This window comes from Colossoma macropomum, unplaced genomic scaffold (genome assembly GCF_904425465.1).
Source record: "Colossoma macropomum unplaced genomic scaffold, Colossoma_macropomum, whole genome shotgun sequence".
Taxonomy (NCBI): domain Eukaryota; kingdom Metazoa; phylum Chordata; class Actinopteri; order Characiformes; family Serrasalmidae; genus Colossoma; species Colossoma macropomum.
The window spans coordinates 7731241-7751886 of record NW_023494807.1 but is presented as its reverse complement, the minus strand read 5'-3'; the positions used below and the strand labels follow the sequence as shown (position 1 = coordinate 7751886).

Below are 20646 nucleotides of genomic sequence, written 5' to 3'. Positions count from 1 at the left end.
TTGCCTTCACTGCTTCACCGGCAGGCACATTTTATATTTCTATCACTGTGGATCTTAAATCTGTAATTGAACTTAAAAAGGTAGCTCCAAAAACAAACAAATGCATACACATAGGAGACGTTAACGTTTTTATGGCAACATGTTAACAACCTGAAGTCAGAGTGCAAAAAGTAGTACATACAGTCAATAAATCAATATCAGGCTGAATACAAGGCACAGTACACTGAATACAAGGCACAGTCCAACAGCCATGACACCATACGGTTCCCAATACAGTAAAAAATCAAGACCAATCAGAGCAAATTATATCAACACTGCTACATTTACACCACCGACTCAATGAGCACAAACGGAGTAAATCGTTTACTTCACCATCATTTAGGCACTGTAAACTGTACCACTGCTAATCAACTATGGATGTAAGTAAAATGTCCAGCAAAAGACTTAAAAACCCTTTAATAGATACACAAGTAAAGCAGAAACCAATAACTCAAATACGAAGCACAGAAACACAGTTAAATATGTTAAAAACGGATCAACGTTTGTCTATAAATGATAGTAAAGCACCAAATCAATGTAAATGAAGGCCTGCTGCTAGTCATGGAAGCGACTGCAGGATGAGGAACATAAATGTTACCTGGGAAACCAAACAAGACTTAAACAAGTGATATTTAAAGCAGTGATTCATCATAAAATGGCTATTATTCACTTTCCCCACTGTCCTAAATGTCAATCAGCCAAGACATATCAAGTGTTGCAGTTTGCATCTTGTATTGCACTGGAGCAACAAGGCTAATGGCTAATGTAGCTAACAAGTGATGGAGATTATAGCCTACAAATCAGCACTGTGCTAACTTCAAGCCTAAATCATCACAAACTAACTTTAAAATGTGTAAATCTGTTCACTGTTTTTAGCCATCAGATCCATGTTTTAGCTAACAGGGTGTCATACAGTACCGGAAACCGCATGAAGAGGCCTGTTACCGAGCAACTCAATATGGTTTGAGGGAAGTTTGTGATGATTTAGGCATGCAGTTAACACAATGCTTATGCCTGGATCACCCAAGGGCTTTTATGTGTGTGTGCCCAGGGGCCCAAGCCACTAGGAGCCCCCCCGCGAGCAAAAATCTAAAGAGCTGTTTTGTTTTGCTGTGAGAACTTTATTAGCAGCACAGCAGAAAAAATGAACTCATTCGGCATTGTGTTACGGCTCATCATAATCCTGACGCTCTCCACGTCTTTCCTGAACGTTTTCTCCTCCAATCACTGCCCATTAACTGTCACACTATGTGCCACTTCTTCAGTCAAGCTTGAACTAGTCTGGCCATTCTCCACTGACCTCCCTCACCAACAAGGCATGGATGTTTTTTCATTACTGCACCATCCTGAGTGACTCCAGAGAGTGTTGTGTGTTAAAAACCCCAGGAGATCAGCAGCTATAGGAATAGTCAGACCAGCCCGTCTGGCATCATTTTTTCCCCATTTTGAAGGTTGATGTGAACATTATCTGAAGCTGCAGGCCTGTATCTGCACAACTGTATGCAGTGACTGCTGGCACATGATTGGCTGGTTAGATAATTGCATGATTGAGCAGATGTACTGGTGTTCCTAATAAAGTGCTCGGCAAGTGTACGTCAATATTGCTTTCTAATACTAGCCTGGCAAAAACAGTGCTAAATGTTGTTACAGCCCTACATTACAGTCATTCTCACTTCAGTATCACCTCGTCTCAGGCTTGTTTCACACACAAGGCCCCGAGACCGCAGCATCGTCTGATGCAGATGATCTGGTCAGGCAGCTCCTCAGGCGGTATGAGAGGAAAGAGAATCGTGACAGTCGCTTTGGGATCTGTGTTAGGTTAAGGCCAACCCCAAAAGACCAGCCATTCCTTTATGTCCGCTGCCTCTAAAACAAAATGGACTTCAGATGTGACAGACTAGACAGCGGGGGGTGATCGAGGGTCTGCTGCGTTTTCATTTTTACTTGAAATGTGACTGAAACATCTCTGTCTCAGCCATGCAGCCAAACAGGCTAATGCTAGCACTGTTTGTACGTCACATCATCTGTGCTTATTATACCGGTATAACAGTTATGTTAAGAAGAACTGCAACGAGCATGAGGAACAGCATAACGCGCAAAATCAGCACTTTTTAGGTTGTTAAAGAAGGTCAAGCAGTGTGAGCTTCTGGCCACATTACCACATTTCCTACCCACCTTCTCCCACCAAAATTCAGAGCGACTCGTCAGCGTTTTAAAGAGATCTGGGCCAAAGAGTGTTTTCAGGGCATGTAAGTCACTTTTTTCAACACAGGTTTTTTCGGTTACTGAGCTGTTTGCGTGAATCACAAAATACAACCTTATATTACTTTAATCACCATCTTGCTGCTGACAACATAGTGCCGTTTAGAAGCAGCTGACAAGCTCATAGTAATTGCTAGCTGAGCTTAAGTACAGCCTCTGTACTGGGGGGTTAGTTCTTACACAGCATCACAGCTCAGACACCTTTAGTAAACAAAGACAAATAAATATTAGTGTCTTTCAGATGTGAGTGTTTTGGTTTTAAATAGGTTTATTAATGAAACTGACAGTGACTGACAGTTGGTAAAGCTGTAGTGATTCAGAAACAATGTTCCATGTTTTACTGATGTGTGATGTGTTTTATTTGCTGTCTTTCACTGGACAAACAATAAACCTGTCATTGTTTGACACACAGACTCATGTCAGTGTTCATATATAATTTGATGTGTGTCTATCTATCAGTTGAGCTGTCTGTCTGTCTTATAGATGATAATATACAATGCAGTTCGGTTGTTAAATATATTTGTCTCTTACAGGATAGAATTATATTGAACTACTTTTGTTTGCACTAATTCATCAGACTTTTCTAGCAGGTGTTAAACTGACCCTCTGTCTGTTTCAGTGAACCCACCCATGGGCTAAACTGGAACACTGCACTTCCCGTCATTTTGGGTGGGATTGTACATGAACGGTAGGTCTTAGAAACTAAGTTCAAGTGTTCGTTCGTAGCAGAGATGTATATGTTGCTTGTATATAATCATGATTATTCCAACACTAGAATGTGTTAGATTAAGCCCTGCTCTCCCCTACTTGTTAGCGATATTAGCCTTGTAGCTTTCGAGCAAGACTTATAAAGCAAACTTCAACAAACGTCTTGGCTGACTAGATTTGGGAACGGGGGTGATGGGGGGGGGGTGGACTGCAGGGATCCAGTCTTGAGTGATAACAGTAGGCTATGAAACAGTACAAGCGCTAACAATACAACAGAGATTTGAAGTGTTTATTTGCTGTCAGAACGAGTACCTTATTAATTTCGCTTCTGCAGACAGACTCTCGGTAAAGACACTCAGGGGTAAACCGCTCTGAGTCGGAGTGATATGTCTTTTATTGTGACTCACAAAGTAGAAACGGCATGCAGGGGAACAAAAGGAGGCAACCAAAGGGAAATAAACGCCACAGTTGCAATTTAGCTGATAGAACACCTCCTACTAAAATCTGAACAAGGTGTTTCTGGGCTGGAGAGCAAAAACAATAGCAGGCTGGGCTGCTTTTGTTACGGACCATCCAGATGTTTCTGGTTTGACGGCGCTTTATTTGGAGCTGCCTGGTAGGCGGGGGGGCTCATTTGTTCCGTCCTGTCTCACCGCAGCTTTAACAAGCTGGGGAGCCGAAATCGGGCCGAGAGATGCTGAGCAGCGGGTGAAGCGTGTCTGTGCACAACACCTGCACTCGAAAAAGTCCTGCTGCCTCGTGGATACAGGTAAGGCAAACTGCAGAGCCTGCAAGCTGATCTGGCAGTCGACAAGCCAAAAATCTAGAAGACATAATTTACTGTGTGTTGGTGTGTTTTGTGCTTCGTCCACAACCCTGCACGTCAACTCAACAACAAGCTGGCAGGCCGGTTTGAAAGAACACAAAAAAAAAAAAACATCTTAAAAGGAATACACAACTTGTCAACATTGTACAGCAAAAAAACACATGACTTATAACTGAAAAGTCGGGATGTTTCGATAAGGCCCTTCTATCAGGCCTAATAGGATCATTCAGGACAGTAATGAGTGACAGCTTTCGTGTAAATGTCAAACACTCCTCCTCTTCTGTTGGCCTGAGCGGAGAGCGGCGGATTGGGCCCGTTTGATCTTCACAGCAGGCAGGGGAAGAGGATCCGACAGACCTTCCAGACCAGATCCGCCCTCAGCTGGGCTCTCTGTAAACATGCACACACATACATGCTTCTTAAACGCTTTATTTGGTCCCACACTGAGCCACTTTGTTTTGATGGTCCACTGTATGTGCTTTGTAGACTCTGTTTTTCACTGCTGTTCAGTTAAATGTCCAATAAGTCAATGTAACTTTTCTCTGAGCCTAAATTTGACCTTAACCTTAAAGGAAACATCAGCCAAAATGAAAAATGTAACCAAGACTGCAATACTGTTGTAAACATGCCTACTTGCCTCTTACACCTGTGCTGGAACAGTCTCTAGAACGAGATTTCCTGGTTTCAAGACCAGGCAAAACCCCTTCTGATGATGTATTTGAAGGTCAGTGTGTCACTAATGCTTGCTAGAACCACAGCCTGTAGATCAGTGGCTTGGAGTCAGGATTATATTGAGCACCTTGGTGATTCGTAATGAGTGTATGACACACACCGATCACGCATAACACTATGACCACCTCCTTGTTTCTATGCTCATTGTCCATCTTATCAGCTCCACTTACTATATAGGTGCACTTTGTAGTTCTACAATTACAGACTGTAGTCCATCTGTTTCTCTGCATACTTTGTTAGCCCCCTTTACCCTGTTCTCAGTGCTCAGGACCCCCATGGACCCTCACAGAGCAGGTACTATTTGGGTGGTGGATCATTCTCAGCACTGCAGTAACACTGACATGGTGGTGGTGTGTTAGTGTGTGTTGTGCTGATCTGAGTGGATCAGACACAGCAGTGCTGCTGGAGTTTTTACACACCTCAGTGTCACTGCTGGACTGAAAACAGTCCACCAACCAAAAATATCCAGCCAACAGCGTCCTGTGGGCAGCGTCCTGTGACCGCTGATGAAGGACTAGAGGATGACCAACACAAACTGTGCAGCAGCAGATGAGCTATCGTTTCTGACTTTACATCTACAAGATGGGCTGACAAGGTAGGAGTGTCTAATAGAGTGGACAGTGAGTGGACACAGCGTTTTAAAATTGCTGCAGCACTGTTGTGTCTGATCCACTCGTACCAGCACAACACACATTAACACACCACTACCACATCAGTGTTACTGCAGTGCTGAGAATGATCCACTGCTCTGTGAGGGTCCATGGGGGTCCTGACCACTGAAGAACAGAAACAAGGTCATAATATTATGCCTGATTGGTGTATATTTGTATTCAGAAAGGAATTATCATAGTTTTTCTTTGATTCTTGCACAGGACAGTAAAAAAGATGAAGCCAAATGATGGAGACATTCCATTCAAACACAGAAAACTAATGAACGTTCGTATTACCATGGATGCCAATCATGTGTTCCAGAATGAGCACTCTCTCAGCCAGGATCTTCAGAGCTTCTCTCAGCTGCTGAATCCCGTCACCCTGCAGTCAATTCAGTTCAGTTCGGTTCAGTTCAGGTCAGTTCAGTTCAGTTCAGTTCAGTTCAGTTCAATCATAGGTTGCAGTAAAAACACAGATATACTCCAGGCCTATTTGGCAGTATTTATGTTGGTTATACCACGAAAATCTTTTATTAAAGGGTAATTTGAGCATTTGGGGGTCTCCAACCCTGGTTCTGGAAAGCTGCCTTCCTGCCCCACCCCCTATTTAACTCTAACACATCTGATCCAGCCAATCAGAGACCTAGGAAGAGATTAAACATTGTGCTGTTTCTGGCTGCCAGGAGGCAAATAGGTCATTGCAGCATTCCAAAGGATCCACACACCCAAAAGGAATGGCTGGAGCTTATTTTTCCCCACATTCTTAAGGATTTCAGTACACATTTAACAGCTTCTTCCAGCCTGGACTGCATTTTGGAAAGGCCCAATATAGGGCAGCCAATCAAAACAGAGGTTGTCTACATTCTGTTGAAATGGATAATCTAACCAATAAAAAGAGGTCATAGAAGAGGTAATAAAAGCGAATTGTCCAATGACAATGGACTCTTTAAAGACTTTACTCAAGCAACCATCAGGAAACATGAAGCACTGCTATGGCTAACACTGAAGAAAAGCTAGTGTGGATCAAATGTATATAATACTAAGTGACCCACCAGCTTTGTTCATTGTTAGCAAAAGCAGTATTTCTGAATGAAGTATTCCTTTAGGCTAAAATCAATTTGATCAGCTTACGTCCGGCAGGCTTTCTCCTGGCTCTCCCTTCTGCCCCTTAGTGCCCACTAGACCCTGTGAGAGGACAATTAAAGAAGGACAGAAGGAAACATCAGATTCTCAGACAGCATAGAATTTGTGATACATGTGTATGTAGGAACAAGTTACTTACAGGTTGTCCTTGCTCTCCGATTAATCCCGGAAGTCCCTGTACAGAGAGAAATTCATAAAATTCAGACAGTGTCCATTGCTAGCAGACCAATACAGTTTCCACTTATGTAACTATCTCCTTATATACAAGCATACTTATCATTAAAAAAAGAATAATTGGCAAGTTTTTTCAGTTTAAAGCAGAGGTTATCCTGATATAGCGGCTTTCTACTAACTTCTGTTTGTGTCACTAGGTTCACATTCCACATTAATTACCTTATCGAACTGTTTGCACTGTTAAGACCATCATTAGATATTCAGTAAAGCCTGCTGCTGCTTTGTCCGTTGCATTTTGTTGTCCTAAATTCTTTGGTGAATCACAGTATGCGTAACTAATGAACAGTGGGAGGACATATGTAGTGAGTCAGTTTCTTAATGGCATCTTTCCACAAATCTAGGTCGCTCGCGTTGAGCAAATGCAGCTCCACGGCAGGTTTCATATAATAGGTCTATTCAGGGACGTCTCCCAAAAACAGGGGAAAATGAAAGATGTTTCAACAGTGGGCGCAAAAACAAAGAAATGAATGAACATAAAAACATAATTGAGCACTACTGATATAAATCCATACAAACATACAAGACACTGGTGCAAATAATGATGAATGGGCGGAGTCAAGGCTGATCTGAAATAGCACAGGGTGGAGACCTTAGAAATGGGTGTAGTCAAAGTCCTTACAGGAAAGTCTGTTCACTTGGGGGTCATCTTTGCAAAGGCATCGGGCAGTTGGTATTTCCACTCATAAAAGACCAGGCTCCTATCTCTCTGAATGGGGAGAGACTAAAATACAGGGAGATTTGCTCATTCAGCCCCAAATATTCCGTTGTAACTCCCGTTAGGATGAAGCAGTCTAAACCAAAAAATACGCTACATACCTTGACGTATGTGTAATCAATTGCATTACATGCGATGCTGGAAGTGATCTCCGTTTTCGGTCAGACACATGAAGGGGTACGGGGATATGCACCCGGAAGTTGCAAACAGAGGTTAAACGTTGCAAAGGTTATTCAGCACCTACCTCATCGCTCCGACGCAGGGGCATCCCGGCTTGTTCGAAGCTCCATATACGGAGGAGCACATTGCATGTTGTTTTGTTCAGATTGCTTCGTCCTAGTGAGAGTTATTACAGAATATTCGGGGCCTTTTTCGAGTGAATCTCCCTGGTACTTGAAACTGAAGGTCAAATTAGCATTAAAATACATTTGAAATCAACTGTAAAATCTGAAGAAAATCTTGTAAATAGTTTGTAGCATTTAGCTTGAAAATGCACAAAAAATGTGATTTTACTACTCAGATCTCCAGAATGAGGCGGGGCTTACACTGTTCATTTGCCGCTTGCAGTGCAATCAACAAGCTGATTGGCTCTTTTTCTCGAAGGACGGGACTTTCTCTGCAAACAGATGCCATATTGTGCGTTCCAAGCGTCCCCATTCATATTTTAACCAGTGACCGGTCTCCTCATTTGTGACATCTCTGGTGTAGCGTAACCACAGCAATGTGTAAAGTAACCATAGAAATGGCAGCTGCATGATCATGGCAATGATTGTGGCATAACTACTGAGGTGGCTGTAACATAACTACAGAAATGGGTGCAGTGTAACCATGGAAATAGGCATGATGCAACCACGAAATGTGTGTAGGCCGAAAATGGGAGTGGAAATCCGGATGAAGACGGCTGGGCAGTCCCTCATGACCTCTAGCAAACTTTGAAAGTGAGGAGGACAAAAACTGAATTTTGAAAAGACCCCAGTGGAACCTACAGCTCGGCACACTGACCCTCATTGGTCACCAAGCAATGAGAAAGTCCCCTGCACATAAATCACCTGTCCTCTCTCTCATCCCTCTACAGATCTCATGGGCGGACAGAGGCCGACTCTCATCTCGTCTTCTTTCCAGCTCTTTTAAAATGCAGGACGGCCCACCCCTTCACATTAATGCATGCCGCTGCAGCCCACTGCCACTGGCTGGGACACTACAGACACTGTCTTAGAATCAAAGTACTGTTTGATCCTCCCATTGAACGAGAGGAGAACAGAGAGAGGCTGATACTGATACCACAGTAGTGGACTGCATCATTATCAGAATAAAGACTGTCGGTCAATAGGGGGTCATAGGCAAAGAACAGAAATGATACTCAGCTTTTGAAAGTCACTGCCCCTCGGAAATGTGTTGTATTTCTGGTGGTGTGAGTGAGATGCTAAGTGAGTATTTATTTCTAGCATATGTAAAATATGCAAAATAAACAGTGGCAGTACTGAAATTGGTTCAGAATAAATGCTATGCTGGCTATGTATGGTGAAAATAGTTCCACCTCAGTTAGACAACAGCATAGGCCAGCACAACTGAAAACTAGCAACTGTTGTGTTTTGGATGCTGGTATGCTGGTCAACCAGCATGACCATACGGGGTGACGAGCTCAACCAGCAGCAGACCAGTATAAACCAGCACAGACCAACTTAGACCAGCATGGAACTCGTGCTGTTTTTTCAGCAGGGAAGTTGAGTGTATGAAAACAATTTCCATGTAACTTCTCAGTTAATTGGACCAATTCATAAATAATCAAAGCGTCATGCAAAACATCATATTTCACTACGGAACAAGATAGCTTATATCTTCTGTCTATAATTCTATGCAGATCATGATAACAGCAGGCCAACAAAACACAAAAAACACAGCACAAGCTGCTTTCTGTCATGTTAACACTTGTTAACACCAGTTTTGCTAACTGTTTTCTAATAGGTATTCCTTAAGCATACATTGCATTCCACCCAAGTTCCACCCAGCTTCAAACAACGAGCCTTTTATTATAGAAAATCTTACACACATTACAGAAAAGGCAGAATTAAAGGAAAGAGAGAACGAAATCTGATTAGTCTGCGGTTTATATAGCACATGTGCTAGCTAGCTAACACAGGAGCAAACCCAGTTGAATTGATGAGTAGATGACGAGTAGGATGTAGAGCAGTAGAGCTGTTTCAATGTCTCCAGCTAATATGGCTAATCTAGCGCTCGGGTTATAGTTATTTTCACCCACCCAGTGATTTATCACTCTAAAGAGGTTAGCTGACGTCGCTGTAATCTGATAGCTGTGAAGGATTTTTTCCACAAAGCATTTATGTCCTTTATATGTCCTTTAGTTTATTTATTTAGACTCCCACACTGTTGCGTGTTTGGTTCTCCGAAAGTTCTGGAAACATCTTCAAATTTCAATCTTGGCAACTATGACCAAGATAAAGTGCCACACCTTTCTGTGGCGGCTGAAGTGATGTGAACGGCTGTATTTCTGAGGTTAGTAATTGTCCGTAAGGCAATAAAGGAACTTGTTTTACCCACTTCTGCTTCTTGTGAAAAGGGCCTCTTTAACTTACTAACACTTCAGCCAGACTAGCTGGCAAAAGCTATAATAGCTAGCGCTAGCTAGCGTACCTGCTATTCAAACTCTGCTAGCCAACTGGTTCAAGTTGTTTTTCCTCTTTCTTTTTTTTCATTATACAAAAAAATGTTCATACACATTACAGAAAAGGCAGAATTAAAGGAACGAGACAAAAAACTTTCTGATTAGTCTGAGGTTTATATAGCACATATGCTAGCTAGCTAGCATAAGAGCAAACCCAGTTGAATTGATGAGTAGACGACGAGTAGAATGTAGAGCTCACTCAATGGTTTGAGGTCAAAACAGCCTTATCTCAGTTTCAGTGGTTTGTCAGCTGACGATGAGCCAAGGAAAATGGGTTTTGTGCTATTAATAAAGGAATAAACTTTCATAAGGAGGAAAATAACCCCTGTGAACCATTTCAGTGCTGCTGACTTGCGTTACACTAAATGCAGTCTGTGCTTTAAAGTTGGCGCTGCAGCCACTTTCAGAGGAACAGTTTATATTTGGAAAATGTCTACAGTGGCGTTACGGACCCTGACGACCCGGTACGCCCCCCTGCTGGTATGTGTGTGTGTTTAGCTTTTTGCCATCTAGTTCATTGTTAGCAAGCTGTTTCAACATCTCCAGCTAACATGAAAGACATAAATGCTTTGTGGAAAAAATCCTTTACAGCTATCAGAGTACAATAATAATAATATCAGCGTTTGGGTTATAGTTATCTTCACCCACCCAGTGATTTATCACTCTGAAGACGTTAGCTGACGTTGCTGTACTCTGATAGCAGTAAAGGAATTTTCCACAAAGCATTTAGGTCCTTTATTTAGCTTGGGCTCCCACATTGTTGCGTGTTTGGTTCCCCAAAAGTTCTGGACACATCTTCAAATTTTAATCTTGGCAACTATGACAAAGATAAAGTGCCACACCTTTCTGTGGTGGCTGAAGTGACATGAACAGCTGTATTTCTGTCCATAAGGCAATAGAGGAACTTGTTTTACCCACTTCTGCTTCTTGTGAAAAGGGCCTCTGTAACTTACTAACACTTCAGCCAGATTAGCTGGCAACAGGCTATAATACCTAGCGCTAGCTAGCGTACTTGCTTTCCAAACCCTGCTAGCCAACCAAAGTTGTTTTTGCTCTTTCCTTTTAACACCATATTTACTGCATGTAGGGCTGCCTTCTCTCCATCAGACAGCAGGTTTTTCTATAATAAAAGGCTCTTTATTTAAAGCTGTATCAAACCTGTGTCAAAGGCCAGAGCTACATTAGGTTGGAAACTAAAAGATTTTATTCATTTTCTGCATTAAGGCTGGTGGTCCTAATTTAATCTGTTTTGATGTGTTTTTCCTCAGGCTGAAATTTCACGAGTCCAAACGAGTCACGAGTCATTTCAGGGCTAATCTGACTCAAGACGCAAGACAGTCAATATGCGGAGCATGGAAAAAAGCAGCAACGCTGGCTGTGATGACCATATACAATAATGTGACCTCACCCTTTCTCCTGGGTCTCCTTTAGGTCCTGGAACTCCAGCCTTGCCCGGGAGGCCGCTCATGCCCTGAAAAACAAAAAACATACAAAACTACTATAAATATTTAAAATTTGTAAAAAATTTGCATGTACAGTGTGAACTCATACTTACATCTTGTCCCGATGTGCCAGGGATTCCAGGGGGCCCTTGGGGGCCTAAACAAAGACAGCACAGTCAAAATGGAAAGACATTACACTGGGATGTAATACAGTACTAAAGTCATCACTATCTGATGGTATTAGAAAAGACCAAAGTCTTTTGAATTACAGCCCATGATTTTCATGCCAAGCCAAGAAATTTATTACATTAAGTGGTTACAGATACACTGTCTGGTGTCTGAGACAATGGTTTATGATGTTTTTATGTTGTGAGGCAAAATAATCCCCGAAGAAAACATATTTTTTCTGATTTACCACAATTTTATCAGTATTAACGTTGCATATCGCTGCTATTGGAACAAAACTTTGTATTTCCAAACTGGTAACTTTACAGGAGAAGGAAACACCTTCTTTACTCCAATGTAAGTCAATGGAACCAGAGTTCATTCCAAGTAATTTTGGGACATTTCTTTTGGTCCATTCATCGTGAAACTTACACACCATGTAAAGGACAACAGGCGATTTCACATTATGTCAAAAACTGAAAAACAACAAAAATGGAGATATGAGGTTTTGTTCCGACAACAGTGATTTAAAAGCTTAGGTTTAGGTTCACTGGTGGTTTTGGATAGTTAATAAAATGGCTATATCTGTGTTGTAGACATTGCGACATCTGGTTCCTATCATCACCACTGTAAAGAAATCTGAGTCTGTAAGTTTCTCTAAAATGAACCATTTCATATCAAAACACTCTGAAAGACTGTTTACATCTCAACAAGTAAATTATGCAGAGATTTTTTTAAAATTAAGAGCTCCTCTTTATGTGATTCTCTCATTTTTATGTGACAAACTGTAACTTTCTTTTCAGGTAATCCTTTCCTTATTAACTTGTTTAAACATAATGGTGAAAATATTGCAGCATAAAAACGTGTGTGTGTGTTCTATCATACCTGAAGGACCAGGTGGTCCCGGAGGTCCGGCAGGGGCCGCATCTGTGCAACCACACAGAAATAGAAACGGTCAATAACAGTACTGTCTTCTTCTGTTTCACACAGAGGGTTTCTTTAAATAATAAATCCAATTCAAACATTCTTTTATATTCAAACATTCCACAGTCAACTTTCCACAGTCAACTTTCCACAGTCAACTTTCCACAGTCAACTTTCCACAGTCACCCCTGCTAAAAAGAAGTTTTGTTGGTTTTTTAAGGTGTAAATAGGTCAGTGTCACTGCTGGACTGAGAATAGTCCACCAACCAAAAATATCCAGCCAACAGCGTCCTGTTACCTCTTATGAAGGACTAGAGGACGACCAACATAAACTGCACAGCAAGAGAGAGCTATCGTCTCTGACAATACATCTACAAGGTGGACCAACAAGGTAGGAGTGTCTAATAGAGTGGACAGTGAGTGGACAGTGAGTGTTTAAAAACTCCAGCAGCACTGCTGTGCCTGATCCACTCGCACCAGCGCAACACACACTAACACACCACCACCATGTCAGTGTTACTGCAGTGCTGAGAATGATCCACCACCCAAATAGTACCTGCTCTGTGGGGGTCCTGTGGGTGTCCTGACTATTGAAGAACAGGGTAATAAAGTATGCAGAAAAACAGATGGACTACAGTCTGTAACTGTAGAACTACAAAGTGCTCCTATATGGTCAGTGGAGCTGATAAAATGGACAAAGAGTGTAGAAACAAGGAGGTGGTTTTGGATTCAGATTGGTAGCTTCACCAAACCATTCCATACTATCCACTGGAAACTTTAACACAGCACTTTAACACTCCTCCATGCTGGAAGGATCCGGTCAGTTCAGGGTTACTCTGTCCAGTATATGATGTCACCGCCCCTTTCTCTCCCAGTGCCCATTAACCCGGTCAATGTGAGGCATTAATACAGACAAAGCCATCGATTGAGACCCACTCCAATGACCTGCCAAGGAATCCGTCACACCATACACGAGGGATACAGTCGTACCCTTTCATCCAGAGTGCTGGAACTCCATTTGTCCATTTGGCCACTTGGCCGGTTGTGTTAGGGACTGGGACAGAAACAGCTGTCCTATGCGGGCCTGAGCCGCTCTCTCTCAGGCTTAGCTGGAACAGGGCCCACATGCTCCACATGGCTGTCAATCATTTCCAGTCACATGAATGCGTGAGCTGGAGAGAAGGTATGAGCTGGGATGCGAATGATCACCACACAACAAAGGAGAGGCTATTTTCCAACGAAATGTGTGTCATATTTAGACTGTTTATGTATGTGCTTGAAATTGTTCTTAATTTCGGTAACACTTTGTTTGGAGTGTCCTTATTAGTAGCACATCAACAACTCACCCTGGTCCTAATCCTAGCCCTAACCTTAACCTCAACCCAAAACCTAATCCTAATCCGAACCCTAACCCTAACCTCAATCCAAAACCAAATCCTAATCCTAATCCTAACCCTAACCTTAACCTCAACCCAAAAGCTAACCCTAACCCTCATATGTTTTGAGTACATACAAGTCCGTTCAGAGTTTGTTTGATCTAAAACGGACCACTCAAAACAAAGTGTCACCTCTATTTTATCAAATAACATATTAAATACTGCTTTTAGGCCAGAATGCCCCTTTCAACTATTAGACTTCTATTGGGTTCATAGGTCGCCACGGTCAAACAATAACAAAAGTTCAACCCTATTTTGTGGGCAAAGATGTAGGTCATTTCTAGCCTTTATAACTTCAGAACAGTTTAAGCTACAGACATTATCAGGACATTCAGCAGACCCGGCCCAAACTAGCTAGCAAGATGTCATCGAGCTGTGACCTCAGTGTCAGTAAGTAATTCAGCTTGGAAAATCACCCAAAATCCTGATATTAGTTGTCTGCTTTTTGGCCTTCATATTCCAACAAAGAGTTAAAACAACCCCATGATTCACCAATCAGATCACTCATCAGACTCTGCCCTCACCATCCAGAGTGACTTCATCCACCTGTGACCATCCATCAGCCAGCAATCCAGCTCCAAAATCACCCACAACCCACACGCTACTGTTATACTACATCTCTGCTTTTAGCCTTCATATTATTAACAGAGGGTTGAAAATAGCGACATGATTCACACATCAGGACACTCAGAGGAACCTGCTGTCACCAGCCAGAGTGAGAGAAACCAGCTCTAACATCCAGCAACCCAGACATACAGCACACAGCCAGATCCCTGTAAAACCTCCTATTAGCTCTCTGCTTTAGCCTTCATATGGCAACAAAAAGGTTAATATCACTGCAACAGAAGCAGCGTTCTAGTCTAACTAGCTAAGTATCCCAAAACTATGCTCAAACCGTTCCTCCACTATTCTGGGAAGGCTTTTGGGGTGTGTCTCCATTACTGCCCATTCAGTTTAAAGAGTATTTGTGAGGTCAGGCACTGACGATGGAGAAGAAGGCCTGGCTCACAATTGATGTTCAGATTCATCTTAAATGTATTAAGGTCAGGGCTCTGTGTAGGCCACTAGTGTCCCTCCACATTGAAAGTGCCAAGTTCAAAGCCACTGAGTTCTCCAGTGTGACTAGAGTTTGCGTGGCTATGTGCTTGATTTTATACACGTGTTATCAATGAGAGTGGCTGAAACAGCAAATCAGCACCAAAACAACTATTAAGAGGGAAATTCACACACCTTTGGCCATATAGTGCTTCATACATTTGCATCTGAGGTCAAGTACTTTCACCACCGATACTGGGAACACTGAGATTTGTTTGATGTTTCAAATCTAGCAGGACTGAACCCACTTTTCTCAATTATCAACGAGCAGTGAAACTGTCCATTTTTTTTCTAACTGCATTAAACTGACACGAAGAGAGGGACTATGACCTGAATAAAAATTAGGAAATGATTCATACTTTCTTATCAAAGGAAACCTGGGACAACCTACTGGTTGACCTCCCCTGTTGAAGGCCCAGCTTGGAGCCCAGCGTCTTACCGTCTAGTGTCTGGTATCACAAGCTGTAGAGTCATCATCTCTCTATATATACAACATAACGAGTCCCCAGACCTTCTAAAGCAATGTCTTTGAAAGGGTGCAAGAAAAATCACACGCAGCCACATTCAGGCACACCTCCTGCGCCTCTGGAGACCAGGCACAGCAGGAGGTCTCTGGTATTGTCTGGGGTCTACTCCAAACCTCAGTGCTGTGCATCAGCACTCCTTTCTGCCTGAGGGGAAACGAATCCACACACCTCCTCCTGCTCTGTAAAGCTGCCGGAGGAGCCCGGCAGGCCTGGCAGCGTCCCTCTGGAACCAATTTCTGGATCTGCAGCGCTCCGCCTCTCCAGCCCAGCCCCCCAGGGGGTCCTAGCGTCTCGCCCTCGCCTTTTACACACGGCTGCTCTTTGGCACGGAGGTTCCGAAAGCAGACTGCGGCGCTGACAGCTTACAAATTAGAGCTGATTTACAGCCAGCTGACTGGAGTCTGCGCCCGGGCCAGCGGCGAGCCAGGGGCCTAATCAAAAGCAGCTCTCTGTCAGGCCGGCCCAAGAGTGGGACTCTGCCGCCCCCTGCTGGTTGCTCTGAGAAGTGGAGCACCATGCAGAATAATGCTTCAGCTTTGATTAAGACATTTTTAAGCTTGGTTTCTGCACAGATTGGATTACAGAGGATTAAATGGCATTGAATCGGGATTCTTCAATATAATTTGTGATCTAGGAAAAAAGGTCCTTTGACACACCATAGCAGTCTGGATACCTGCCTTAAGTCCTTAAAGGGAAAATCCAATCATTTTTTTAGATTTCTGCCTAGTTCAGTCGCTGAGATGTACACAAAGTCATTCAGGGTGGTTTGATATGAAATGATTCATTCTTGTTAGAGAAACTTTCTGACTTTTTTTTTACAGTGGTAGTGATAGGAACCATGGAATGTTGATGATGGGAAAATAGTGGAACATTTGAAAAAGTATTATTTAGGGACTATTATGCCTGCATGTACCACAGCATCATGAATGGGCTAAAAAAGCCAAAACGTTCCTAAAACTATTGTAAAACAATGTGTGTGTTTACATGCTCTCAATAATCTGATCATAACTGGATTTCTGCAGTTATATGATTATTCAAATGGTCATGTAAACAGCACACTCCGATTTCTTAGATAGGAGTAAGGTCTAGAAATCTGATTAAGAATTACGATAAAGAGGCTGGATTTTAGCTCAGTAATCAGATTTCTCAGTGCATGTGAACTCTTACTCTGATTTCTTTCTGATTTCTCAGTCTGCACATGTGCAAAACAGACGGTGGTACTGGAAATGAGCAAGCAGTGTTGCCACGAGACGCAGCAAAACACTTTTGGAGTGACGCTGAAACCAATACATACTTGACTAAATAAATTCTTCATCTTCTAGATGATGTATGTTCATATTTTCAGGTAAAGTGGTGCGATGTTTTAAAAAAAAGCTGTGGCATGAAGTTTGAGTTTTACATTATGAGTTTTCCCATTATCTGATTGCAAATGTGCATATAAACACATTGATTGGATTGCTGACAAAATCTGATTTTCTGTAGTTGCACTCAATGTCTCAGGCATCAGGCAGTGTATTCATAACCATTTGATATAATAACTTTCTGGAGGGAGGTGGACGTCTGGTTCCTATCATCACCACTGTGAACAATTCTGACACGCCAAGTTTCTCTAGAATGGAGCATTTCACACCAAACCACTCCGAATGACTTTGTTTACATCTTAATTATTGAATTATGTAGAAATTTTGAAAGATTGATGGAATTGCCCTTTAAGTACTATTCAGATGGGATACATTTTCTGAACATATATGTCACAACAGGATGTCTGCAATGTTTATTTCAGGATGAGCTTACCTAAAGTCCTTTTAAACGTCTTCTGGGTTTTAATGTTTGGTGCACTTCGGGCCAATACAACTTGATTCGGGCCTCAGAGAATGTAAATGCTTTTTCTCGAGAGCCTCCAAACCACAAAAATTCTATTCCCACATGATACGATGGGATGTTTACACATTACTACTAATTGTGTAGTTATAATTATGTAGAATAATTATTTAACTTATTTTAAATTATAAAGAAAACAAATAACACTGTTCAGAGGTCGATATGTCCCATAATTGCTTTTCCTTTTTAAAAGAATAATGTTGTGAAACTTCTTCATAATAAGAGTGCAATGAGGTTGACGTGAGGAAATTACAGTCTAACACAGGAAATAAAGCAGGGGAAAAACAACCCCTGGTCTCATCGGCCTTAAAAAACAAACTACAGAGAACTTCCAAAAAGACGAGACACGCAAAAGGCAAAAACATAGTAACAGGAGTAAAATAAGTTCTCGAGAAATGAATATTTTTCTCCTGTCTTTCCATTTCTGTGCATCTGATTTCACACAATGCGCTATTACTCTCGACAACACTGCACTTTCACTGCTGATTGTGGGAAACGCTTGGCACTGAAGCGCTTTTTCCAAATGATAGGTAAGTCAACAGGCAACACTTAAACTGTTACTACATCTCATTAAATTAACATGAAAGGAGAATTCCACTAATTTTTCAAACTTTCTGCATAACTCAACCGTTAAGACGTAAACAGAGCTATTCAGAGTGGTTTGGTGTGAAATGCTGTTCTAGAGAAACTTACCGAGTCAGAATTGTTCACAGTGGTGGTGATAGGAACCAGACGTCCACCTCTAAAAGCTCCCTTACAGAGAGTTATTACATTAAATGGCTATGACTGTGTAGCCTGATGCCTCGGCTCATCTTACAAACCTCTCTTGGTCATGCAGGTTTGTCCTCTACAATATCTGGGGGATTCCACCCTTTCTTTCTAGGGAGGCCACCCAGGTGCTGTTTAAGTCTCTTGTCATCTCAAGGCCTGACCACTATAATTCGCTCTTGGCTTGTCTTCTAAGGTAGGCCATCAGCCCCTTCGACTGAGAAGCACAGCTTGTCTTCAGTCCTCTTAAGTTTACTCACGTCACCCCGCTGCTGTGTTCCCTTCACTGGTTTCCTGTACTTCCCTGCATCAGATTTAAAACTCTGATGCCTACAAAGCCAAAACTGGACCAGCCCTTCCGTACACAATGGCGATGGCCAAAACGCGATCCGTACCTCAAGCCCTTCAAGCTTAACTTAACCCGTGATCTTTCAAGACACATAGAAGACTCCACTCTGTCCTGGCTCCCAGGTGGTGGAACAGACATCCACTCTCTGTCCGAACAGCCGAGTCCCTAAACATCTCTTTGTGAAACACTTAAATGTATTGCATTATTTTATTGTCATTAAGCTGTATCTTAATTTAACATTGTGTACCTTTCTTTGTAGTTTCTTTCTAGATATCAGTACTGGCTCTTGTTTCTGGCAGCATCTGAGCTCAAGGGTAGTTTGTGCCAGCTTGGTCACATTGTCTGAGCGGACAACAAAGCATGTCAGTAAGTTGCTCTGGATAAGCATGTCTGCTAAATGCAGTGAATGTAAATGTAAATGTAAATTTGAATACATGACCAATTAACCATTTATACCATCATCAACATTCCATATAAACCCTGAAGACAGATGTAGGTTCACTGGTGGTTTTGGATAGTAAATAAAACGGCAATATTTGTGTTGTAGTCATGGTGACCCCTGGTTCCTATCACCACCACTGTAAAGAAATCTGAGCCTCTACAATCAACCATTTCACACCAAAACACTCAGAGTGACTCTGTTTCCATTGTATTTTGCTTATTTTTTGGAAAAATAGCTGGAACTCCCTTGAAGGCAGGGTATGAAGTCACATTGGCAGAAATCAAACCCACTAAATATCAAATGTAAACATGAGTATAATACACCATATGGCCAAAAGTTTGTAGACACCTCCTTATGAAGGATATTAATAGGGAGTTTGTCCCTCTTTGCTGCAGTAACAGCCTCTACTCTTCTGGGAAGGCTTTACACTAGATGTTGGAACATTGTTGTGAGGATTTGATTGAGCATTAGTGAGGTCAGGTACTGATGCTGGATAATCAGTTCTGGATCCTGAGTCATCCCAAAGGTATTAGATGGAGCTCCATCACTCCAGAGAACACAGTTCCACTGCTCCACAGCCCAATGCTACTTGGGCCACATGTGCTTCTGCTCCAGAGCATCCCATTTAATTGGCTTTTCCATGGAGCTTATACAAGCTGCGTACACGCAATTAGAAGAATTAGAAGGGCTGTCTGGATACTTGTGGACTTACAGTGTACATTCTTAAGAAAAGCATGCATTCATCTGTCAGATGGCGAACATTCCATAAAGCAGGCTGTATTGTGTGTGATGAAGAGAAGACTACTCTAAAGTTTTACAATGGCAGGAAAGTATGCTGCTGAATATGGAAATTATAATTGCCGTACCATAGGTCAAAGTCATGGAGCAAATCTAGCTAAAAACAACGCAGTTGTTCTTGGCAATCATATTCAACAGGGTAAATTGTGTGCAACGATCCCCGACAACATCTGTAAGAAATTGGGTTTGCATCTCTGAGAGTGTACATGAAATAAGGAACCTATTGCTGAGTTTCCTATTAAGTGAGTTCCACCAGCATACGTATTCACCCAAAACTGTACCACTATAATTCATATCTGAGGTTTTTTTGTCTGCATAGACTTTTTATGGTTTTACCACCAAGCTTGACTTTAATCGTGAAATGATTATTTTGACTCATTTGAGTTGCTCTTACTTGTAGCTACACAAAAATACATATAACAAATAAACAGTGCTATGAAAAAGTACATTCGATTTCTTCTACTTCTGCTAATTTGTCATATTTCAATGTTTCAGATCGTCCAATTAATTTCTATATAAGATAAAGACAACATTCCATTTATTGAAGATAAAGATTTATTCAAACCTAAATCACCCATGTGAAAAAGTACTTGCCCCCCTAAACCTAATAACTGGTTGTGCCACCCTCGGCAGTAACGACTGCAATCAAACATTTGCAATAACTTGCAATGAGTCTTTTGCATGGCTGTGGTGGAATTCTGAATTCTTTGCAGAATTATTTTAATTCAGCTACATTGGAGGGTTTTCGAGCATGAACTGCCTGGTTAAGGTCTTGCCACAGTATCTCAATGGGATTCAAGTCAGGACTTGAATTTTGGCCACTCCAA

The 20646-nt window shown here is 41.9% G+C and overlaps 1 protein-coding gene across 1 annotated transcript in view; it reads right to left on the bottom strand.

Annotated features, from left to right (window-relative positions):
• Positions 1-3310: 3310 nt before the first annotated feature.
• Positions 3311-20646, bottom strand: part of LOC118797284 (collagen alpha-1(XXVI) chain-like) — a 60745-nt gene continuing 43409 nt past the window's right edge. The window contains 7 exon segments of the mRNA XM_036556593.1: positions 3311-4225; positions 5515-5599; positions 6349-6402; positions 6500-6535; positions 11401-11463; positions 11548-11591; positions 12485-12526. Of these exon segments, the coding sequence (XP_036412486.1) occupies positions 4098-4225; positions 5515-5599; positions 6349-6402; positions 6500-6535; positions 11401-11463; positions 11548-11591; positions 12485-12526 (452 nt within the window). The 3' untranslated portion in view covers positions 3311-4097.